Genomic DNA, 25,786 nt, shown 5'->3' on the forward strand with positions numbered 1-25,786 from the left:
GACTTGGAAGAGGCTGGAAGACTCTGAAGAGACTGCTAGAAGGAGGGGGGGGGGGGAAACAGCTCTGTAGTGCAGCTAGCCCTGGAAGCTGATAAACTAATGGAGCCAAACTTATTATTTATTTTATGTATAGAATTTATATCCAAGCTTTCTATCCCACAAAGGGCACTCAAGGCGGCTTACAAATAAAACAGTACTAAAAACATATATATCAATAAAGACATTAAAAAGCAATAAAACACAATAAAATAAAACTTGGATCCTGATTAAAATAGTTCATTAAAAAGCGCCATGCCCCCTGGTGTCAGCATAACAAGGTATTTCGCTTATTCATTTAAAATTCTTGTACCCCACACTTCCACCCCTATGGGTGCTTAAAGCAGCTTGCATGTCAGTTAAAAGCACAATAAAATTGCATGTTGTGATAGCCTTTTGCCTTAAATAGCATATCAGGACTTCTCTGGTGGGTCTGGACTTGGAACAACGCAGCCCCTGCATGAAGGGTTTACATTGGATTGGGCCATTTCCACATGCCTTCCACCTGGGAGCCAATCTCCTTCTTCTGGGTGGATGTCTAACTCTAAGCCAACACACCCGTGCCCTAGTTGCCTGCTTCATTCTGGTGATGCTGGTGGCAGTAGGGGAGGAGGAGGAGGCTACTACGCCTTTAATCAGTGCTTTGCTGTGACAACATTCAGGCTGACTTGCCACATGAAGGGCTGTCTAATAATCTGACTTTGCAAGATGCATAATGGATTAAAATGACTGCAGCCTGGAAAAAAAAATTTCTCCTTGTTTAAATAAAGGATTATGGACTAATATCCCCAAATTACCTTTTAGGAAAATTCAACTCTATATCTATTAGGTTTAGAACAGTGGCTTCCTCTTCCTCTCTCTTGTGTTTTTTGTTTTTGTTTTTTTAATTTTTCTCTTCTTTTTTTTTAATCTTGAGACAGTGATTAATGAATTTGGTTACAACAGGAGCTGGTTGAGTTTTGACTTTTTTCCCCCTGCCGCTTGAAAATTGGAGGCAGTAATTGGAACAACTTAAGAGCTCAGGCTGGCTGGGGAAGGAGTTGGTGAGAGATGCCTGGATTGGTCTGGATTATTTATATCGCTCTGAAGAAGGTTAATAATGAGGGTCTTTAGCTGGTCGCTTGCTGCGAGGCTGGTCTCCAGGCGATGACAGGAATATGAAAGCGTATTTTTCAACAGGTCTGTTCCAGAACGCAACATTTAAAAGGGCACTCGGGCAAAGTGAATAGTGCTTCGGGCACACTAGAAAACCTCACACGCAAATCTCGCAACGGCCCCTTTGTGGGAAGCAGAAAATACTGAGGCAGCTTCTACTTTTGAGTAGGTATTTATTAGGATTTTCCACCAAGTATAGAGTGTAGCAATTAATATGCTGCCAATTGAATGGATTTAGATTATTAGATTTAAATAAATATGCATATTATCAGACCCATACTGAAGATAACATGAGATAATTATTTTTATTAATTTAATCTGTCAGCAAACATGGTGCTACGCAGAATAATATAAACAAAGGACAGATCTCTGCCCCAAGGAACTTGCAATCCTAATTAATTTATAGCTACAGGTACATCAAAGAGGCCTTCTTTTAAGGCTTTGTTTTTTTCATTCTATATGACAATAGCATGCCAGAATCAAAATGGCTCCAAAATAGTTTTAATCAGAACCCGTTTTATTAAACAGCTAAAGCTTTACCTGAATAATTTACTTTAACGCACACAGTTCAATAACTCATTTGTTGTGTCTTTCTCCAAGGTGTTTAGAGCAAGACAATAGCCCTGCCAGGCACAGGTGAGGCTGGGCGAGGGGACTTGCTCAAAGCCATTTGGTGAGGAATCCCCGGCTCCACACATCCATGCTCAAAGGGTTAATAGCCCCCTTAATAGCACTAGTATTCTAAAATCTTAGAAATCTGCAGGGCACATCTGTGCAAATTAGACATGTCTGCATTTGTACACTGGTACAAATGTAATCTATCAGTTTAACACCAGTTTTACAGTCCAGGCTCCTCAACCCCACCAAAACCGAGAATCCTGGGAACTGCAGTTTGATGAGATTGCTAAGAAGGCTCTCTAGCGCCTCTTGCAATTCCTAGGGTTTAGGGAGGGGGTGTGTATTCAGACAGTTGTTTGAACACCCATAGAAGTGGGAGTGGGATTGTACATACCCCTGGCTGATGGGACTGCTCCCCCACTGCATATTTTCCATAATATCTGGAAGAAACATTTCAGCCGGGAAAATGTGTTCCTGTTTTTTTTAGGTTGCAGTGGAGGTTCTTATTGAATGTACAATGGGCTTCTCTCACATACACAAATGACTCAACATGAGGCCAGTTGAGGCAGATGCGTCGGGATTCAGGAGTGCAATTGGGGTACATCAAGACTGTGATTCTAGGCATGAGAACATGGAATAAATCCCACTGAACTCATACAAACGTACTTTTCAGTGAACTTGTATATGATTAGGCTGCAGGAGTGGGAGACATGCAGAACTACCACATCATAGTGACAATTATCCAGCATGATGCTCTCATGTACATGCTCCATTGAAATAACAGATCAGGGGGGAAAAGGTTGCAGTTTTAACTAAATATCTAGTCATGCCTTGAGAGTGACAAAATGTCAAGTAAACTCTTTTGTTAAAGCTAATTTGTTTTATGCAAAGTGCTGAGTTATTCAAAATCCATCTACACATTTAGTAGCTTTGAATGACTCAAAGACAGGGATACTTTTGCACTTGTGGATCTTGAGCAGGGGCCGTCAGTGCTACTTGCAGTTAGTCCTTGAGATCGTAAACAGCAGATGAGAATGCTGAAAAGCCAGGTGTTTCTTTGATGCTTCCAGCACAGGTTGAAGAGGCATGTCACTCTGAAGGTGAAATTTTACAACGCAAAGTGTTCTTACTCTGCAGCTTGCCTTTTCAGAGCATGAAATGCAGTGTGCCTATGAGTCTCTTCTTTCATGTACACATAGAGCTTTGTAGGGTGGCTGGACAAATGCAGCCCTCCAGGCCTCATTCAGAAGCCTTTTCTGAATCCTCCCATGGAGTGGCAATAAGCTGGGAAAATGTGGTGATCCACAAATCAGACAAACCAAACTATTAGTCTTCAGCCCCACCACATCTAAGAAGCATTGCTGTCTTGTAACAACAAACGGGGAGCGTGGCTGCAGCTGGCCAAAGTCTTATCTAATCCAACATCCCATTCCCCACAGTGGCCAATGTGCAAGACAAAGACAATGTGCAATGTGTCTTGCAATGTGCAAGACAAAGACTGCAATTCTATCCACACTTTCCTGGGAGTAAGCCCCATTGAACACAATAGGACTTACTTCTAAGTAGACATTCATAGGCTTGTGCCCAAAGGCTTCGTTTCTCTCTGGGGCTACCTTGCGACTGGTATGAGAATGAAAGTAGCCAGGGACATAGAGCATAGAGCACAGAGCATAGAGCGCATAGATTTTATATGAATCTCATACAAATTCATATTATTCAGTCCCTTGAAAAGCACCCAAGTTAGTGACCATTACCACATTTTTTGGCAGTGGAGTCTGTACATTAATTGTGTACCATGCTGTAGCATAGCTACAGGGGGCCGGCACCGTAAGTATCACAGGCGCTGCAATGCGTCATGTAAGCGGCCCCTCCCACTCACCATCGGAGCCATACTGGACAGCATGTGGCAGGGGCCGCTTACATGGCACATTGCGGCACCTGCAATACTTACCACGCTGGCCCTATGTAGCTCCACTACTGGTGAAGAAGTCCTTCCTGTTGTCCATTCAAAATCTCACCCATCAGTTTCAGAGTCTAAGCCAGGGAAAGCCATCTTCAACCTTTACGTTAATTGTTCTAATGAAGCTCATTAGTTTCTCCCACCACCATCATCTTACTTAATATGGAGGTAGTAATTAGCTACGAGAGTCTCCTCTGTGGGATTCTGCTTGATCAGCAGCTTTGAAGAATTAAATGCTTTAAGGAAGTGGGGGAAGGGAAGGGAAAGCATTTGAGTCCTTGTTTTTTCAAACAGCTGATACTTCCTTCTTCCCACACATGCTAGTTGATATCCTATCAGTTTGCAAATGTGGGGGAAAATATTATTCTGTGTTGGAATGCCAGCAAAGTGATCAAATGTGTAACAAGTAAGGATCCGATGAGAGGGGAGATCTTGTTTTAATGAATGCTGGGCGTCCAACAAGATGATGCCTGGAGATTTGTACCCTACAGTGAAAACAAGATTAGACCAAGGGCTGAAGAAAGCTAGGGTCCGGCCCAGGATAAGCAGGCATTGTGGGTAGGTGGGAGAAAGACTGGTCTTTTCTTGCCACTGGCCTACTCTAACACACAGTGCTCTGAACAGATCTGCCATTGAATAGAAGCTTCCATTCATTTATTTGATGTGTGGTCGCCAGACTTCTGATTGGAACCTGGTCACACGATCCCATTACACCTGCCCTGTAAAATCAGCATTGGCGCTCAGTATGTTTCCCGGCCCCGTTGACGGTCTTAGTGATTACCTGTAAAACCCATTATGATTTGAGACTCAGATAGTGCAAGGACCGCTTCCTCCTGCGCAGGTCTGCTCACAAGTTGCATTCTGTTGTACAGATGACTGCCCAGCAGTGGCGTAGCTAGAGGGGGGGTCAATGCACTAAGTTTTGCAGGGAGCTTCACCACAGCATGCAAACGGCCCCTCCGGCTTGGCACCATTCCAAAGGGAGCAAAACAGAGGTATATACCTGTCTCCGAAGGGGAGGGGCTGCTTGTACACTGCGGTGAGGCACATAAGACAAGCCCCACTGGATCAGGCCAAAGGCCCATCTAGTCCAACTTCCTGTATCTCATAGCGGCCCACCAAGTGCTTCCCTGCAAACCTAGTGCTTTGCACCCCCTCTAGCTGCACCACTGCTGAGGTGGTGCAGAGGATGGGAGAGAGGTGTCAGAGCAGTTTGATAGCAGTGCCCAGACTTCAGGATGTGTTTTGGGGGGGGGGGGGGAGGACAGTGAGCTGCCTTCTTGACTGTGTTCCTAGAGCCAGGAGAACTGGGTTCCAATTTCAGCTGCTGCAGCTGTTTGCTCACTTTGCATTGTGCTGCTGCATGTAGGTGAGGTTCAGGTTGGGATCATTCATCACTTACGGTTTCTTGGTTTTTATTGGTTGCTGTAAGTCGCTCTGAGCACCCTATCTGGGTGGAAGATGAGGGGTAAAAATGTTTTTTTTCAATAAATATATGTTTCCTGAACGTATACTAAACCCAAAAATGCAAAGATGCATTGCACTGCCATGTTTTCAGACAGGTTTATTGGGTTCTGGAAGCTCCTGGAGTGTGTGTGTGTGTGTGTGTGTGTGTGTGTGTGTGTGTTTCATTTGCTGGGGAGCCGCTTGACTATATAGATGTTGCCTTAACGCTGCAAGCTCAGGTCTTGCAAAGCTTACCTCTGCCAGAATGTCTGGAAAATGTAAGTGAAGAAGTTGCTTGCAGACTGACTCACAGCTTCAGCTTCCTCCGCTGCCTGCTGCCTCTCCGGCCCTGCGCCTTTGAGATTCATTCTGGCCATCTGCCTGGACATCTTGTCTATACTTGCCTAAGTCCTGCCTGCCCACAGCATCTAGTTATCCCAGGCCTGATTCTAGCTTTCTACAGCCCTTGGTCTAATCCTGCCAATCCTGCTGCCTGGTTCTGATCCTGAAAGGTCCTCTCGGATCAGCTCATATGAGCTCACCCACAGCCCAACCGTACTGGCCCCATTTGTGGCAGATAGGTTGTGTGGGTAAGGGGGAGGGGGTTGCAGAGGGAGAGAGAGAGAGAGAGCTGAACAACTTGTCCTCATGCTTAATTTCTCAGATAATAAGTGTTGGGGCTCATGTTTCATCCTCTGCCCCATCCTCTGCTGCTGAAGCCCTTCTACCCAAATCTAGATGTGTGAACCTGGTTGTGGTTTGATGACAGCACTCTGCATATGATTATAGGTGCTTTATTCATCTTTCCCAGACCCCAGGGCATAGCTTGGGAACTGAAAGGGCATATTGAGCTCCAGGTTATGCTAGCTGCTAAATTTAGCAGCTTAATTTAAACTGTGTATTAAATCTTGTGAGTTTAAACACACACAGGCACACACGAAGCTCTAGCTACAGACATGCAAAGCCAGAATGAAGCCAGAGAAGCTGGCCACTGGGTCCCAGACCAGCACATGGCAGTAATTGGGACATAATGACACTGAGATGCAACTATTAAAATCACATTATTCAGTGACACTAAGGCCACATTCACTTGTCAACCTTTCCAAGGTCCTTTTATGACTCTCAGCAGGAGAGACTCCAAATGCTCTCCCAAAAAAGAGGGAGGGAGGGAGGGAGGGAACAAAACGCAACAAGAAACTTGTCCTATTAAGGAAAAAGTCCCAATGACATTTTTGGCCACAGCTTCCATCAGAGATACACTTGCCAGGGAGGCCTCCTTTTGCGCTTGGGAAAATCATTTTTCACTTCCTGCAGGAATGTTTTCCTCAAAGCCCTGCTGAAGCCAGCTGAGAAGGCTGAAGCATCATGTTCCAGAAAGAACAGGAGGGAAGGCCAGAAAGAAATGTCTGGCAGCCAGTGGCATAGCTAGAGGGGGTGCAAAGCACTAAGTTTTGCAGGGAGCCTCACCACAATGTGGAAGCGGCCCCTCCGTCTCCCCTACAGAGCCATTCCGGCAGTGGGAGCAAAACAGAGGCCGAACGCCTTGCTCCAAAGGGGAGGGGGAGGAGCCGGTTGTCTGCTACGCTGAGGCTCCTTGCAAAACTTAGTGCTTTGCACCCCCTCTAGTCACGCCACTGATGGCAGCATCTACACAAGGCACTCTGTAGCTAGCAAATTCCACACCATTCTGTTCTCCAAAGCCGGCTCTTTTTCCCAGGAGAGCCCAGCACTTGGCAGAAATCAGTAGCACTGCCAAGAGCAGTGCAAGCTGGCAAGAGTCCTGTCCGTGGTCGCGTGGGGACTGGCAGCTGTGTTGAATAACTGGGGTCCACCCTTAGTTACTTCTGGCTGAGACCGTTCTTCAGGGACTTGGACCTTGCTTCTGTCATCCCTGCTTTCATGACCTCCTGTTAGAACGACCACAGTGTATAGACCACTCTGTATAGGCTTCCTTTGGAGGCTGTTTGGACTAGCTATGTTAGCTTTTGGACCCAAATCAAGGCTCTGGTGATTATCTTTAAACCCTAGATGACTTGAGCCCTACCTACCTGAAGGAGCACTTTCTTCCCCTCAGAATGCCCTGCCCAGAAAATCCCATTGTAAAGCATCCCTAAACTCCTTTTCCCATTTGCTGTTGGGGAGGGCTTTCCCCAGATGGCTGGCTGATCTTCTTGTATGACTGTTGCTGTTCAGCTATGATGGACGTGGTTTGTGTTTGGATTGTCGGTTTCATTTTTAGTGCCGCTTTGATTTACAAATGTGAGATGAGGATGGACATAGATGCCCTTGACGCCTTCCCTCCAGCTGCCTCCTAAAACAATGCACTCCCGCAGCATCCGGGACGTATTTAAACAGCTGGGACGTCATCCAAAGCCCATTAAATCCTCCATCTCCCCACCTTTCTCTGCTGAATATCTGAAGTCTGGGATTAACGCTGTCTATCACATGTCAGTGTCCTTGGTAACGGGCTCCAGATGACAGTGAAAGAGCTGCTCTCTTGGTCCCCCCAGATGCTCTCCAGACCCGCAGGGGTTTTTGGACCTGTTCTATAAGTCCCCTTCTCTGCCCTGACCGGGGGGGGGGGGGGAATTGTATTTCCTCTCCTTCTTTTGCCTCCTGCTCCTACCTCTGTCTTCACACTGAACACTTTTGTTGTAGAAATAATGAAGCAAAACACACCGCTAATCTTCTCACTGAAGAAAAGGGGTAGCGCAGGAAGGCAGGACCTGCTACATCCAGGAACAGAAGGTGAAGCCTCTTCCACTTTGGGCCTTGGGCATTCAGGTCTACTCAGTACATTCAGGGCTGAGAGGTGGAGAATGCCTTGTATTCACACCTCCCTGTTCTTAACAAATGGCACACAGGCTGCCCATTGGTAGCAAATTAAGTCATTGGATTTATTGCCTTGTTTTGTTGACCCTGGGGATGTGCTTCTGCAAGATTTACAGTCCAGTCTAGTGTGTGTTTCCTTGGAAGAAAGTCCCATGGTGTCTAACAGAACTTACTCCCCAGTAAGTGTGCATGGGCTTGCAGCCTTATACTGTACTTCTGCCCATTTTTTTTATATGAATACTTGTAAGATGAACCCCACATGTAGATCATTGTGTGAGACAATCCTGCATGCATGTAAATTGCTGCATGAATGGACTGCGATTAACACAGATAATTGCTACTTAATTTCCCCAGGGATGCCTTTGGTGGATGCAGCACAGGGCTTGCTCATGCTCACAGTCTGTCCAGTCACAGGGTTCTTCTTATGTTCTTATGCCTCAGGGAGTGTACAAGGCAACAAGCATCCTGGTGCCACGCCCTTGCACCTGCCGTTCTGAGGTAGCCCACTTCTTGAACCAGGAGGTTGTGTATACCCTTCATGACTTGTAACCTGTGATGGGCTTTTCCTCCTTAAATCTGTTCAATCCCCTTTTAATAGTCTCTAGGCCAGGTGCCATCATCGCATCCTGTGGCAAGGAGTTCCACAGATTAATTACTTTCTGGGTAAAGAAATATTTTCTTTGTTCTAACTCTCCTGCTAGTCAGTTTTGGTGGATGTCCACTGGTTCTGGTGTTGTGTGAGAGGGAAAATAATATCCCTCTATCCACTCTATCCATCCCCTGCATATTATAATTTTGAATGTCTCGGTCAAATCAACCTTCCGGTACCTTTTTTCTAGACTGAAGAGCCCCAAATGCTGTAGGCTTTCCTCATAAAGAAGGTGGCCCAGACCAGCAATCCCTTTGGTCACTCTTTTCTGCACCTTTACTTCTGACTGTTCCTCATATTTTGTTTCTTTGAAAAAAAAAAACATACAATCCAGCTGTTGTTTGGCTCTATCTGCACCACCAGAAAGAACACACGAATCTTTTACAAGGCAGAGGAGAAGACGGTCATCTTTATGTTAGCAAAGCTGGAGATTAATCATTGGTACTGCACTAGCTGAAGAGTCCATAGAAACCAAATTGGATAGTATGATATAGTGGTTGGAAGGCACATAAACCCCCCTTTTCCAGCTCTGGAGAACTGGAAAGCTTACTTGTGACTTTCTGGAAGGGTCTCATAAAGGTGATGGCAGTTTGTGGCTTTTTGATCTTTTCTAATGAACCAACCTAGTAGCCACGCAGGCCCGGTCTCTCTGCAGCCAAGGGTGGTGTCAGCAACCTACAGGGCTGAGCTTTGGCTGTCCCCTCCCCTGGCAACCCCCGCCCCCATGAGAGGCCTTCCTAGTGTTACCAGATACAAAGGGAGACAGAGTACCTATATCTTTAACCATTGTATAGAAAGCTGCACCTGCCAAAATTCCCTCTTCTAGGCAGTGGTTAAAGGTATAGGTACTCTGCCCCCCCCTTTTGTATCTGGTGACCCTATATATAAATATTCTTAACAACAAGAATAACATCCTAGGTGTAAAGGACATCATTACATACCAACTATCAGGGTGGCCAGATACAAAGGTGGACAGAGTGCCTATACCTTTAACCACTGTATAGAAGAGGGAATTTCGGCAGGTGCAGCTCAACATGGGAGGGTTTAAAAAGCTGGTTACTGGTATAGGTCCTTTGTATACGCTAACCCTACGCCTTCCCACCAAGCGTGCCTGCGTCAGGACAGAATTGTGAAGGAGCCTGACTGAGCACGGGGGGCCGTGGGCATCTGGCACCTGCTGTGCATGGAGGCTCCCGCTGGCTGGCTGGTGGGGGGGGGAAGCAGCGCCGGCCTCCCTTCCCCCACCCTCCTTAGCACTGATGTATGGGCTGAAAGTGCTGGAATCAGGTTTTTTCCTGGCCCTCGGTGGCTAATGGAGTCGCCCGGCAACCTTTTATGGAGCCGATATAAAAAACATCCATTCGGGTGACAGCTTTACTAGGCCGGGAGGGAGTTTTATGGCCCCTCCACTGCTTGCTTAATCCTTCTCTTTCTGCTGTTGTCATCCCTCTCCTCTTTTTACCAAGGCATTGATTGGATATGAGGGGGAGGCAGTAGCATAGCTAGAGGGGGTGCAAAGCACTGAGTTTTGCAGGGCACCTTACCGCGCCGTGCATGAAGCCCCTCCCCTTCCAAGCCATTCCAGGCCGCTTGAGCAATATGGAGGTGAATGCCTGTCTTCAAAGGGGAGGGGAAGGGGCCGCTTATATGGTGCATTGAGCTGCCCTGCAAAACTTAGTGCTTTGCACCCCCTCTAGCTATGCTACTGGGGGGAGGCACCAGGATCACAGTCATGACCAGGGCCAGGTGCTGCTCTTCTGGTCACAACGCAACCATTGCACCGCAAGGTTTGGGGCTGCTGGGCACCAAATCCAGGATGTGGACAACTCCACTGGTCATTTTTGAACGTGAGGCTCCAGCCCCCTTTGGTTGCAGGGGTGGACTTGACAACTAGGTGGGCAAAGGAGTATATGGCCCAGTGTAACAAATGGGGGGGGTATGGACTAGAGCCCCAGTAGCTGAACTTTTGGTATATTGATGGCGATGCTCATCTCTGGGCGTATAGATACACCCACTAGAGCTCCTAATAAAATTGCCATTTTACTGGTTCTATCAATTTTTGTTTTGTGTTGTACATATTCCACTCTCTGAGTCAGCATTAAATTGCACTGGGTGCTGTTGTATCTTTGCTGTATTTTTTTATTCGTATTTTATAATACTGGCATTTTGCTGTAAGCTGTTTTGGGTTCCATGTGGCCAAAAACATGCAGGCGAACCCCTGTGCCTCCCTTATGTTAGATTGTGAGCCTCTTTAGCACAGGAAACCATCATCACTGCATAAATCAGATGGCTTTCTTGTTGGAAAATGGTATGTAAGTATTCTGAAGAAATAATGTAAATGTTTTAAAATAAGATGAATATTCCTCATTCCGTATGAATGAGTGCACTTAGGAGGAAAACCTGTACATAAGAACAGCTCCACTGGATCGGGCCATAGGCCCATCTAGTCCAGCTTCCTGTATCTCACACCGGCCCACCAAATGCCCCAGGGAGCACACCAGATAACAAGAGACCTGCATCCTGGTGCCATCCCTTGCATCTGGCATTCTGTCATAGCCCATTTCTAAAACCAGGAGGTTGCACATACACATCATGGCTTGTAACCCGTAATGGCTTTTTCCTCCAGAAACTTGTCCAATCCCCTTTTTAAGGCGTCCAGGCCAGACGTCATCACCACATGGCAAGGAGTTCCACAGACCAACCACACGCTGAGTAAAGAAATATTTTCTTTTGTCTGTTCTAACTCTCCCAACACTCAATTTTAGTGGATGTCCCCTGGTTCTGGTGTTATATGAGAGTGTAAAGAGCATCTCTCCATTCGCTTTTTCCTTCCCATGCATAATTTTGTATGTCTCAATCATGTCCCCCCTCAGGCGCCTCTTTTCTAGGCTGAAGAGGCCCAAACGCCGTAGCCTTTCCTCATAAGGAAGGTGCCCCAGCCCCGTAATCATCTTAGTCGCTCTCTTTTGCACCTTTTCCATTTCCACTATGTCTTTTTTGAGATGCGGCGACCAGAACTGGACACAATACTCCAGGTGTGGCCTTACCATCGATTTGTACAACGGCATTATAATACTAGCCGTTTTGTTCTCAATACCCTTCCTAATGATCCCAAGCATAGAATTGGCCTTCTTTACTGCCGCCGCATATTGAGTCGACACGTTCATTGACCTGTCCACCACCACCCCAAGATCTCTCTCCTGATCTGTCACAGACAGCTCAGAACCCATCCGCCTATATTTAAAGTTTTGATTTTTTGCCCCAATGTGCATGACTTTACACTTACTTACATTGAAGCGCATCTGCCATTTTGCTGCCCATTCTGCCAGTTTGGAGAGATCCTTCTGGAGCTCCTCACAATCACATCTGGTTTTCACCACTCTGAAAAGTTTGGTGTTGTCTGCAAACGTTGCCACCTCACTGCTCAACCCTGTCTCCAGGTCATTTATGAAGAGGTTGAAAAGCACCGGTCCCAGGACAGATCCTTGGGGCACACCACTTTTCACCTCTCTCCATTGTGAAAATTGCCCATTGACACCCACTCTCTGCTTCCTGGTCTTCAACCAGTTCTCAATCCATGAGAGGACCTGTCCTCTAATTCCCTGACTGTGGAGTTTTTTTAGTAGCCTTTGGTGAGGGACCGTGTCGAAAGCCTTCTGAAAGTCCAGATATATAATGTCTACGGGTTCTCCCGCATCCACATGCCTGTTGACCTTTTCAAAGAATTCTATAAGGTTTGTTAGGCAGGACTTACCCTTCCAGAAGCCAGGCTGATTCTCCCTCAGCAAGGCTTGTTCGTTTGTGTGTTTTGAGATTCTATCTTTGATGAGGCATTCCACCATCTTACCTGGTAGTTCAATCCCCCTGCCCCTCCGGGCTAGTGAAAACAGAAAACATCTTGCAGTAGAAGCATTTGAATGCCCATTGCAGATCTCTGGCTCAAGACAATCTTGCAGCCCACGATGCAGGTTGATGCCACTTAGGGTCCAATCCTAATGTTCCAGTGCCAATGGGGCATGCACTGCACCTTGTGGTGGAGCAGCTGTCACAGAGGCCTCCTTAAGGTATGGGAACAATGCATGGGGCTGCATTGCAGCTGCACCACTGCTGGAAAATTGGATAGGATCAGGCCCTTATTTCAATAGGGTTTACTCCCAAGCAACTAGGCACAGGACTGCTGCTTTCATCCTCTCTTTTGGACTTGCTTATATCCAGAATCTGCTTGTTGCAGCAAGAGAAGTTTAGTGTCAGCTAAATGATTCAAGAGCCACAATCTGCCAGAACAAGAGCAGCCTGCCCTGTCCAGGAGGGGCTAAATGGAGAATATTTCCCCGCCACCACATGCTGCCCAATTCAGACTGCATCACTCTAGTTTGAGGCACCTGAGAGCAGTTAAAATTTCCTTGCATACCTGTGAGAGCAAAACAATGAACAGCTGAAAGTGGGGTGAATGGAAAGGATTCTGGCTGTTGTGTTTTATGGCAAGGATTAGGCAGGAGGGAATCCTGCTAAACTGGTGCCGTGACTTTGGGCTGCTCGAATAAAGGCGAGCAAGGCTCAAGCCTAGAATGTCGCTGGAGCAATTGTCCCCACCCCAGTGCTTTCCTTTCAAAGTGCTTCTTAGTCCAATCACAACATGTTTTAATGCTCCCAGAACAAGAATATTTCATCACTAAAGCACCCGCCTAAACAGAAAGTTCCGTTTTCTTGGCATCGTTCATATTGGGTCAAATCTAGATTTCACAGAAGTCAATTGCCCAAACGTAATAATAGCTCTTGCTTGCTTTGTCAGTTATTTTTTTTTCTGTCCAAAATAGTCCATTACATGCCCATCGCTATAATTTAGGGTGCAATCCTAACCCTTGCTGGAGCAGGCAAGCCAGGAGGCTTGCGCTGCATCCAATGTGGGATTGCAGCAAGCAGTGGCTCAGCCACGGGCAAGGGGAAGCTTACCCGTAGGTAAGGGCTGTGCACCTCATGTGTCGCTCTGCTCCGCTCTGCTCCACTCACGCCGGGGACGGGGGTTGGGATCTGGCATAACTGCCTGGTCCCAGCCCCACCCCCGGCTCCCTGCGCACCTCTCCCTGCCCTCACCTTGCCCAGTAACGCCCCCTCCCACCCCCTCCCCACACCCCCCACGCCTATCTTTGCCGCTTATGTCGGCGCGCTCGTGCTGGCACAAGCTCCCTCTAGCTACGCCACTGGCTTCCACTGCCCTCTTTTCTTCTCCCTCTCTGAGTAGGATGGCACAGAATTCTGATTTTAAAAGTAACGCGAGAACAGGGACGGTTCTACCAGGGATACCTGATGAGGGAAGTGCAAGGAGACAGTGTCCATTCAGGGGCCCGTACCAGCAGCATAGCTATAGGGACGGCATAGCAAGCATTGCAGGCACAGTGTAAGGCCCCTTCCACTCACCATCAGAGCCATTCTGGGAAGCAGCAGCAACACAGTTGGCATTACTGCCCAGAATGGCTCCAACAGCGAGTGGGAGGTGCTGCTTACACAGCATGTTGCGGTGCCTGGAATACTTACTGTGCCACCCCCCTGTAGCTATGCTACTGAGTGGGACACGAGTCCTCCTTCATGCTGCCACCCTTGACTCTAGCGTTGGCAATGAAGGAGAACTGGTCCTCATCACCCACCTTGGGCAGCTTGGAAAACCAGGCAGGAGCCTGGCAGGAGACAGGCCAAAACCCTTCTGCACTGTCACCGCTGTACCTGCAGGTGGAAACATGAAGGCAGACTTGCACTTGTCTGCTGGTTTCTGGGCACCATGGAAGAGAATGCTGACACAGGCACGGGCTTCCCAAAGCAAGAGGGAGCACACAATCAGAATGCCTTTCCAGGCTTTTGGCCACATCATCCCTCACAAGCGGGAACTGGCCCTGCTTAGGAACATGAAGATTCCCTTGCTGGGTTGGATCAGACAAGGGGCCAGTGGTCTGATTCCAAGTACAGACTGTCAAATACTGCTGGAGGCTCACAACCAGGGTGGGTGCCTGTTCTCTACTGGGATGGGAAGCAGGATGGCCATTCTTGGGCATGAGTCCCCAGCATCAGAGATACACTGTGTATGAACATGGAAGTTGCAGTCCTCGACAGTCACAGTGCCCCAGCCAGTGACCTGTGACCCTGGCATGGAAGCATCATGCTGTCCCTGGAGAGTCAGGCAGGACCAGGCGGCCATCTCTTGCCATTAAAATGACCAGGGCAGAGTTGCGTTCACCTCTGAAGTCCTCTGGCATTGGAAGCAGTCTGTGAAAGGCTATTCCATTCCAGTGCATGGCACCTTGCAGACGGGGGGGGGGGGAAGAGATATAACAGTGGGGAAGAGGCATCTGAGCAGAGAGGGGCTTTTCTGTAAACCAAAGCTGCTTCTCCCAGAACACCTTCACGAACTGCAGATTGATGGACAGATGGTCTATGCGGTCCCCAGCAGCCTGAGCCAAGTATCTTTTCGTCATCCAACCCTCTGAGTTCACCACTTCAGCTCCATGTGGCTCAGTAAGACCAGCTGTTCCTGCCTTCCTCAGTGGCGCATTTGATCAGTGCAGTGAACTTCACTGGCTGGCTGCCTAGCAAACCGCCCTGCAAGCTCGCTGTCTTGATGGGCACTTCGCTGGAGGGTCAGTGGCGACTGATTCTGGAGCAGGCTGGCTTGCCACGCACACCCAGGCATGTGTCCCTCCTGCAAAAGCTACACTTTGCCTGCAAGGCTGGTTTCCTTGTGCCTCTAACAAATGCACAAGCAGAACATGAAACCAGCAGCCCTTCCCAATGTTCCACCCCCCCCCCCACTGGGATTCTGAGATGCTTTACCTCTGAATGTGGAGGTGCCACAGAGCCATCATGAGCTGACTGACCTCTGCTTCCCCCCCCAAGCCTGTGGCGATTTTCCCATCTTATGGCAATGCATTCCAGAAACATATCACGTCTTGCATGGAGAAGCGAACACACTGCATGGATAAAATTTGCGCTACTTTTGTGTCGATGGCCACAATCTGAGATGGATTTTAAAAGGGATTCAACAGTTCATGGAGGAAGAGAGGTCTGTCAGTCTTGATGACTGTATGGGGCCTCCATGTTGAGAAACACTCTAGCTCTGAATAATAATTGCTGGGAGGGTGAAGGGCAAGGCAGAACTGTTACCTTCTTGTTCTGCTTCCCTGGCTGGCCACTTTGAAAAGCAGAATGCTGGGTTAGATTTATTGTATTATTTATTTAAGAATATTTCAGTGCTACTTTTAACAACAAAAAAGTTCAGAAAGCTGCTTATACAGCAAACAAAATAGGTGAAAAGTTGCTTCCCTGTCCCAAAATTCTAAAAAGAGGAGGAGAAACGCCAGCAAACAGGCACTGGAAAAGGTGCTGTGGTAGGCTGAGTAGGGCAGAGATGAACCTTTTGATTCATCCAGTAGGTCTCTTCTTATGCTTCAGCTGTGTAAGATAATATAGGTTGAGGATCCCTTGTCCAGACTGCTTGGGACAGGAAGATGTCTGGATTTCGGATTTGACTGGATTTGGGAATCGTTGCAAAAATATAATGCTTCCTCTTGCTCTTTTCACTGCTACACATACAGGTGTCTGCTGGCCTCTGACGTTTTTCAACAATGTCTGTACAGGTTGACAGCAACTGTTGCCCTGCATGTGCCTGATCTCTTTTGATCTCAGAAGCTAAGCAGGGTCAGGCCTGGTTAGTACTTGGATGGGAGACTGCCAGGGAATACCAGGTGCTGTAGGCTTCTACCATAGTCTTTCGAGACTGAAGGTTTGCCAGCCTGTACAGGTACAACCCACAGAGCAGAGAATAGAACTTACCAACTGTACCAGCACTGTATGTGGGAATGAACACAAGACCTTCTAGTGTTCACACTACAGAAAACACCACAGAGGTGCTCCTAGTACAGGTTGAGACTAATTACCACTAAGGTGGGTTCCCTTCCAAGCACTCATGTGGATTTTAAAAAAACAAACCAAAGTATAGCAAATCAATTTAAAAAACAAAGTTTCTTTGCTCCAGTGATTGAAAAACAGCCTTGCTGACCTTTTGACTCTAAGATAAGAGTCATTAAGAAATCAATCCATCAGCACTTCACTCAGCCCCTCCCTTCACCAATGCAAAATGTTCACTTTTCTTTCTGGGGGAAGGGAGGGGAAGGAGAGAGAAGGATTGTTAGCCTGCTGTCCTCTCTCTCTCTCTCTCTCTCTCTCTCTCTCTCACACACACATTAAGGAGGCTGTTGTTAAGGCCTGTTCAGTTTTTAAAACTGATTTTAAAAGGATGCATTTTTCCCCTTCTCCAGGGATCAGCACATTCTTTCTCATTTGCAGGGGCCATTCGTGTTGAGTCAAATCCGTGTATAAAAAATCAGTGTATAAATAGGCTGGACCTGTACTCGTCCTGCATTCACACTTCCTCTGTGAATTTCTAGAGGAAAAATCCATTACAGGTTACAAGCCATGATGTGTATGTGCAACCTCCTGATTTTTAAAGAAATGGTCTATGTCAGAATGCCAGATGCAGGGGAGGGCACCACGATGCAGGTCTCTTGCTGTCTTGTGTGCTTCCTGGGGCATTTGGTGGGCTGCTGTGAAATACAGGAAGCTAGACTAGATGGGCCTATGGCCTGATCCAGTGGGGCTGTTCTTATGTTCACACTTCACAAGTGCTCCTTCTGCTGCCTGCTCAATTCTGCACTTTGCCACTTTCTGCACTAGAAAAAAAAGTCTTGGACAAAAATGTCTGGATTTCAGAATAGTCTGGATTTTGGGTGTCCAGATATGGGATTATTGACCTGTAACAATAACAGTTACAGCCCGGGTCTGGGCTAAATCCCAAATTGAAGACTATAACCAGTCCAACACAGGCTGTGACGAAGCAGTAGTGGTACATTGTAGTACAGGTATGTGCTGCATAGCATTTAGGATAATGACAGATGGCATATACAACAGTGGTCCCAAAACCTTGTGGGTCTTGTGTAACTGTGTAACCTTGTGCACCTGTGACTAGTGGGTTGCAACACAATTTTTGGTGGGTTATGAGCTGGTACTAACTATAGCACCACAAGGCATTCTGGGACACTACCAGGCCACCGCAGCTGATATAATTTGCACAACGAAGAATCACCTAATGATGCATTTCACTGAATATATCCCCATCCATCATTAAATGATGCATACCTGTAGTAGTAGTAGTAGTAGTAGTAGTAGTAGTAGTAGTAGTAGTAGTAGTAGTGGCAGAGCACATGTTTTGCATGCATCCTGACCCAGGTTTGGTCCCTGACCTTTCCAGTCCTTAGAATCTTGGGCAGCAAGGCAAGACCCCAGGAAGTTTGCTGCAAGTTACAGGAGTCAGGACTCTGCCAGCTGGGCAGCATGGCTTCACCATCACATGCGGCACCTCCCTCTGTTTGCTTTCCCAGGGGAGTGTTCCGGTGGCGTAGCTGGAGAGGGGTTGCAGCACTCAGTCTGGCAGGGAGCCTCGGCGAGGCAGGCAAGCGGCCGCTCCCTTCGGAGCCATTCCCGGTGGGAATTCCCATATGGCTCAGTTTTGCTCCCCCCGCCGGGTGCTCCGCCCCCTCCAGCTACACCACTGGAGTGTTCCTTTTGGCTCCTGCCTCTGTCCCTGCAGTGCACATTCCTGGCCCAGTGGCTCCTTCGCTCGTGATGACAGCAGAGACGAGAAAACCAAGGATCGCAGCTATTTTAATATTTGCAGAGCCGCTAATGTAGCTTGGGATGAACAGCGATGTCCCTGCGGAGCATTTGCCACCTTATCTTCCTGACTGCTTTCTCTCTTCATCTCGGAGATCAAAGTGACTTTCCTTCTTTTTTTAATCAAAAGGTTCAGTTTTTCCTCAATTTGAATTTTGACTATGTAATACCAGTGTCGAAGTAATTAGAAATGTAGTTAACTTCATAGCAACTGGGGAGAGTCAGGCATTGACGAATTGATCTTTTTTCTTCTTATATATATATATGAGTGTGTGTGTGTGATATGAATATTAAGGCCCCGATCCTGTTAAATTTGAAACCAATTGAATACCTTTACTAGCAGGACTTAAGTGGCTCATGATTAACTTGTTCCATTGGTGTCAGCTAGACTGGGACCTCAGATGAACAGGAGCAACACATACTAGGAGCACAGCGTGCTGGGTTCATTCACACAGGAGCGATATGGAGGAAATAGGGTGTGTGCTGTGTAGCTTGCTTGCTTTCTCCAGCAACACTGGAGGGAAAAGGGGGCTGCCTTTGTTGCAGTCTCTTCTGACTTGCTGTCAGCAAGCAGGAAGAGAATTGGGGTGCTGACCAGAGTAGCAAACTGAAAAGAGTGACTGACAGGCGGGCTAAGGGCCAACCCTCCAACTTTGCCACTCCACACAAGTTTCACATCACTTTGTGGACAGGCTAACCTTGGTTCACTCGCTATTGATTCACCCTCTGTAAATAAGCCTTCCACTCTACTAGCAAAGTTGTGACCTTGCAGGCAAAGGAGCTTTTATTTCACCAGCAGTAGAAATGGTTGGAGTGGAGCACTTGGCATTCCCCAACAGTCAGCTGGCCTGCAGGTGACCACCAGGCTACTCTTTTTCTCCACAGTCCATACCTGTCCTTGCACAGAAAGGAAACAAGGTGGGAAAGAGGGAGAGGGTGGGAGAGAGGGACTGCCACTAGATGTGGAGGGAGGGAGGAGTGGTCAGCCAATGCAGTCTAGTCACTACACAGCAGACAACATTGGGAGTGGGGAGGCATGCGGTGTGGTGTTTCTGTCTCTCCACCATCATTTGCTTACCTGTGTGAGGGGTGTTGGCCTTGCATCCCCAGTTGGCACAATGGGGAAGTTCTTGGAACTTTGTGCCTGGAGGAAGGGCACCTGTCAGGGTTCTAAGGACAGAAGGGCTGGCAGCTTGTTCTTGGGTTTCTTTGGAGCTTTTCTGTGCAATGTGCATTTTCTCCACAGCCCTGATCACCAAAACTTCCTCTTGTATGCTCCACGTTTGCACTGGGTAGAGAGAGATCGCCCCATGGCACACTCACCTGAGTTACAAGCTCCCTGATGGAGCTCTATAGACAATGTCTGCTGTGGGTATGCTGCAATTGGCTGTGGAGTAGGCCTGAACCCCATATGCTGTCCCGGTGGTGTGGGTGCAGTGGGAGAGCAGTGCATTTTGTCTTTCCATTGGGTTCAAGGGGAGCATTTTTGCTTTCACCACCACTTCTGCAGCAGAAGAAATATAATTATTCCAGATTGTAAATTGTAGGTTCCCTAAGGGTGGGGGCTTATTTTGTGTACTTCTGTTGTTCGTGAAATGCCGAAGACATTGATAATGCTGTTTAAATCATTATAATTGGTACTAAGGTGGTTGCGTCCTGCACAATTGTGTCCTGGTCCAATGCACCCCAGTCACTGGCATCCCTGGACATTCACGTCAGGTGTAGTTTGTTCTGCATCGTGGTCATTTGCACCTCACTGTAACGAGGCCACAAGCCCCATGTGACATATCCTAAGCCTGTTATCCAAGCCTTAACCCTCACCCTAACTCTCCTTGTGGGTTTAAAAATTAGAAAAGTCCATCTAATATAAATATACAAATGTCCGGGGCGCAAAAAGGACAGGTGCAGATGTTCAACACTGGGGTGCTTTTGGACCAGGCCATACCCAGTCACTGTACCAAGCCAGATGAAGCATTGTGGGATGCTTTGGTCACCTGATTCCTTCAGCCAGCTGCAGTGTTGGCACAGTTTGAACGTGGAGCCCAAGTCAGCAGCTCCCCAGACAACAAGCTGTGGTCACGGGGTGCTTTCTGGGGCCCCAAACTAAGCGGCAGTTCAACTTGTTTGCCTTTCCAAGATCTTCACCTGCTGTCCACCCCCTTTTCGTGCAGATACCTACGGACCCTGTACCTGGGTCTCCAGAGCCGCTGGCAATCGGAGCATCGCCGGCGCCACTTCTATTGGAGGATGATGTTTGAAAGCGCAGACATCAGCATGCTGCGGCTCCTGGAGACCTTCCTCAAGAGCGCCCCCCAGCTGGTGCTTCAGCTCAGCATCATGGTGCAGCAAAGCCGAATTGAGCCATTGCAGGGTGAGTGGAGGGGAAGCAGAGAGGACCCCCTTCCTGGAGGAGAGCCAAGGGCATTCGGAGCAGCCTCCTGGCTTCCCCAGCAGCCATCCAGATGCCTGCCTCTGGGAGGCTCAGGAAGGTGATGGCGGTGCCTGCCCTGCTCTTTGTTAGAGGCAAATTGGGCTCCCACAACACCCACATGGGATTCCTGTCAAGAGGTGCCTCATCAGCCAGTGTCAGAAATGTTGACAGGAGGGAGGAGGATCTGATGCAAGGACAAAATAAATGAATTGTATTTCCAAAATTATCACAGTGGGTATTTGATAGCAATGTGCTCTATCACGACCATATCACTACATTTACCTATACTGTGTGACAGACAGACAGACATGTATGCACACAGAGAGAGAGAGAGAGAGAGAGAGTCACAAAATTCTAGATATGCACTTGAAAAGAGCAATATAACTTCCATGTTCTTGCCACAAAAAGCACAACTTCCTCTGTATCTTCATTGCAGTGTTCTGGCATACTGTCCAGTAGGGGGAAGGCAAATTTTGGAGGGGAAAGGGTATTTTCCCTTCTCTGTCAGCCTCCCACTCTGCAATGGGTCTCCTCGGACCTGTACTAGCTCTGCAGCTGGCATAAGGGGTGGAGAGGCTGGCAAAAGTGGGGTAGGATCTGGTGTGCACCATCGCCACTGGATGCACCAGCCGCATAGTCTGCTCAGCCGGTTTCTCCCCCCTCCCCACCCACTCCCCGTTCACCCCCTCTCTGCCAATCCCTTACACCTCTGCTGGAGGGCCCACCTGTTGGTGTCCGTCAGTGGTGGTGGAGCACTGCTGCCTCCTGTGGAACTCTGTCCCGCTGTTGTAAATGCCTCCGAATGACAGCCCAGTCCACAACAGGGTTTGGCTCTCCGTATTGCAACTGAAATGCATATTATTAATCATGTAAATACTGCAATTATTTCAATTTTCCAAAAATATCAGTTTTCTTAAAAAGAGAAAAAACTTTTCTTTTCTCCACACCTTCAGAATTTTCAGAATTGTTATATCTCTTCCTGCCCCCTCATCCTCCCCCCTGTAGTGTTCACTGCTGGTCCACTTTTCCTTTGGTCTTACTCTTCCACGCCACCACCCTGTCCACCTCCATTTTCAGGCTTCCACCTTTCCTTTCTATCTTGGCATCTCCCTGTAATCTGGATTCCCCATTCATACTTCTTGTTTCCATCATGAGAATGACCATGCCGAGCAATGAGACATCTGTGCAGCTCACCAAAATTCCCACCTTTCAGTAACGGCACAGGAATGTGGTCCACAAACAGTCCACGATGGTGCAGCTGGCCACCTGCTATTTCTAGTCCCCAGCTGCTGACTGACTGAGAGATACTATCTCTGAACTTAGTTGTATTCCTCACTCTCATGGCTAGTAGCTGTGGAGGAATCAATCTTGACACACTCACCTCATCCAGATTGTGATGTACAAAGGCGTGTGTGTGGAAGGAAGCACGGAAGAAGCCAGGATCTAGGAGAGGATGATGCAAGGCCCTGAAAGGCCGGAAGCGGGAAGGCTCGGGCAGAAGGCTTGAGAGTAGCACAGCATAAGGAAAGGTAGTGTGTGAGAAGGGAAGGAACACTTGGAGAGAAGGAGCCGGGAGGAATGATGGGTATGGCTAGGATGAGTGCAGAAAAGAGGAAGGGCAATATTCACATGGTGCTTTCTAATAACCAGCAAGCCCCTGGGAACTTTTGAGAGCCTTTCATGCAGGTGGCCCTCGCAGACTCCCATCGAAATGATAGTGAGTCGTGTGTGAACTAGAACACCCTTTGACATGCTGCACCCCAGTCTCCAGGACAAGAAGCAGGTGCTATCTATTTTAAAAGAGGGCAGGTAGAGGAAAGCTCTTGGCTTCATCATTCTCATGAATATTGTGCCTCTGTCATATCCTTGCTGTGTCATCTGCTCCCATTTGAGGCAGAAATAACATCCTTGGGGGAAAGAGCCCTCCTCTTGGAGATCACCCTCGACTGCCCTTCTGCAGATCTTTTCCAGCAGCACCCTATTTCTCTATTGAGGTGGGGATGACCAGCACTGCAGACACACCCTGGTCTGTTAGGACCCTTCCTGCCTCCCCATGTCTTGACCTCTCCATGTCCCTCCTTCAGCTTCTCCTCCTGCCCTCCTCTAGCTCTTCTCTGTCCTAACCACCATCTCTCTGGTCCTTGTGCTTCACTCTGCTTTGCTGTATCCATAGCTGTGGCTCCACTCCATTGTCTCCTTTTCTTTCTCCCCCCTTTTCACTCCCCATCTCCACCCAGCCACGGCCTCCTTCGGTTCTGCCCCGTTCCTCTTCCCCGTGACCCCTCAGGGGCACCATTTCTCTCCCCTAATTCCCTGCCTCCCTTTTCTCTCCTTCTGTCTGGGCAGGCCTCTCCGCGTCTGCCTCACTGGTGTCCCTGGCCTGGACTCTTGCCTCCTACCAGAAGGTACTGCGGGACTCCCGGGAAGACAAGATGCCCATGTCCTACAAAGGGGCGGTCGTGCAGATCCTCTGGCACCTGTTCACCATCGCTGCCCGGGCCATTGCCTTTGCCCTCTTTGCCTCCGTGTTCCAGCTCTACTTTGGCATCTTCATTGTTACCCACTGGTGCATCATGACCTTCTGGATCATCCAAGGCGAGACGGATTTCTGCATGTCCAAGTGGGAGGAGATCATCTACAACATGGTGGTGGGCATCATCTACATCTTCTGCTGGTTCAACGTCAAGGAGGGCCGCAGCCGGTGCCGCATGTCCATCTACTACATCATCACACTGTCCGAGAATGCTGCCATGACAGGCCTCTGGTACTGGTTCCGGGACCAACGCCTGGTCCCCGAATCCAACGCCTTAATCGTCGTCTGTGTGGTCACCTCCAGCTTCGCCTTAGGTGTCTTCTTCATGTTCATCTACTACTGCCTCTTGCACCCCAATGGAACCATTTTTGGGCCCCAGAACACAGGCTGCCTGTGCAGCGAGGAGCCCACTGCAGTCCCCTGTGCTGCAGGGGCCCCTGCGGATGTCATCACCAGCCCCCCACGCTCCTTGCCAAGGACTACAGGAGCCGAAAGGGAGGGGGTGCCTGGGGACAGAGACAGCTGCGTGCCTGTCTTTCAGGTCAGGCCCAGTGTGCCCCCAACGCCTATTGCCCGCGTGCCACGGACAGAGGGGCCTGTCATTCGCATTGACCTGCCTCGGAAGAAATATCCCGCCTGGGATGCCCATTTCATTGACAGGCGCCTCCGCAAGACCATCCTAGCGCTGGAGTACACCTCCCCAGCCACGCCGCGCCTGCAGTACCGCAGCATGGGGGCATCTCAGGAGTTGCTGGAGTACGAGACCACGGTGTGAAGTGGCCAGGAGCTGTGGAGCCCCTGCTGAGGCCTCTCCTGGAGCCCGGGGGTCACCCCAGCTGCAGAGCAGCCGGAGTGAGCTGGCCTTGTGCTCCTTTGTTGCCACTGTCTCCGGGGTGAGATGACGGAGGTCCAGGAAGCAGCCAGCCCTCCTGTCTCTTGTTAGCAAGCTTTGGTTTGTTGTTGTTCCTCCACCCAGCACTGACAACTCCCAGCCTGCCTTGGCTGGCGCCCAGTCCTCTCGCAGACGGGGTTGGTGAGACCAACTGGTGCTATTTTCCTTCTCTGAGCTTGAGTTAGCGGCCTGGGCTCTGCTGCAGGAGGCTGTGCCTCACCTCCTCTCCCTCAGGCAGGCCATGCTGTTTCCCCTCCTGCCCAGAATCCACGTTACCAACGCACCCTGAAAGTGGGGACTCCACTCCCCCCATCTGCAAAGGAGGCCACGGCCTCCCCCCAAATACCTCACCTGTTACCTGAGCCCAGATGGCCAAGGCCTGTTGAGTCCATGGATTTGTTCCTTCTGGTCATCAGGAAAAAAGGCTGGTGGGGTGTGTGTGTGTGAAGGAAGTTAGAGCATCCATTGAGGGCAGTTGTGGTGGTACCAAGGGTGGCGTTTGAAAGACAGCAGAGAAGACTGCCGTGGAAACCAAAGGGCTGGGGAACTGATGCTGGTGTCTGTGGGGGCTTGTGCAAGAGGCTGGGGTATGCTGGGGATTTTGTAAAATGGAACCTGTGGCCAACCCCTTTCCAAGCTGGAGACCAGACCCAGCATCCAAGGGCAAGGAGGTTGATCCTGCCCCAACCCAACTCCTTCTAACCCTCAGCTCCTCCTTCTGTGGATTTACAAGGCTTTGGACACGAAGCAGAGGGAGGGACATGACAGGATAGCTATGCAGTATGTCATGGAAGCATTTGGGCCACAGAAATCCAGTCCCCGGGTGCCCAGGTCTCCCAGGGTGGAGGGAACTGGTCCGTGTCTCACCCTGTGGTTCATATCAAATGCTCATTTGTTAAGATGTATGTAGATGCATAATTGACACTGAGGGCTTCCAGAAAGAGCAATCTCTTCCGAAACCCCACGAGCAGAAGGGGTCTTGTTAGAATACCAAACCAAGGAGCAGGTCTGTGAGGTTTTCGCTACATGACAAACTCACATCAGTTTTATACCAGGTGGACTGTCCTGACTTCCCCCAAAGAAGCCTGGCAATCCTGGTTTGGTGGGGGTACTGAGCACTCTGTTCAGAGAGACCCCCTCCCCTCATGCAACTACAGTTCCCAGGGGTTCCTTGGGGAGGGGTAATGACTGTTACATGAGGTCCAGATCTATTGTGTAGATATGCCTTGAAGGTGCCAAGACTGTTCTAGCTGGAAAGAATGTGGCTGACCTCCTTCATCTCAGCCCATGGGGAGAAGCCCCGTCCCCTGCTAGGGCTTGGCTCTGCTCTGGGACCTCCCAGAGGATGTATTCTCCCCCATCCCTCCCCATACGAGGAAGCTCTCTTCAGAGTGATTGTAGCAGTGTTGGCCTCATGGAATGAGTGTTCCAGATCAGAACTGTGTGTGTTTCTGTGTGTGTGCAGGGGTGGGGGTATGTGTGTAAATATTGCACCATTAGTGTACATGGTGTTTCTC

General features: G+C 48.8%; 1 protein-coding gene and 1 pseudogene across 1 annotated transcript in view; both read left to right on the plus strand.

Annotated features, from left to right (window-relative positions):
• The window catches only part of XKR7 (XK related 7), a 43,691-nt gene extending 19,539 nt beyond the window's left edge, over nucleotides 1-24,152 (plus strand). Inside the window, exons 2-3 of the mRNA XM_066624743.1 lie at nucleotides 20,585-20,784; nucleotides 23,191-24,152. Coding sequence (XP_066480840.1) covers nucleotides 20,585-20,784; nucleotides 23,191-24,152 — 1,162 coding nt within the window. The remainder of the gene's footprint in view (nucleotides 1-20,584; nucleotides 20,785-23,190) is intronic.
• Nucleotides 16,322-16,441, plus strand: LOC136650458 (5S ribosomal RNA; annotated as a pseudogene).
• Nucleotides 24,153-25,786: the final 1,634 nt, after the last annotated feature.

This window comes from Tiliqua scincoides, chromosome 4 (assembly GCF_035046505.1).
Source record: "Tiliqua scincoides isolate rTilSci1 chromosome 4, rTilSci1.hap2, whole genome shotgun sequence".
NCBI classification, from domain to species: Eukaryota; Metazoa; Chordata; class Lepidosauria; order Squamata; family Scincidae; genus Tiliqua; species Tiliqua scincoides.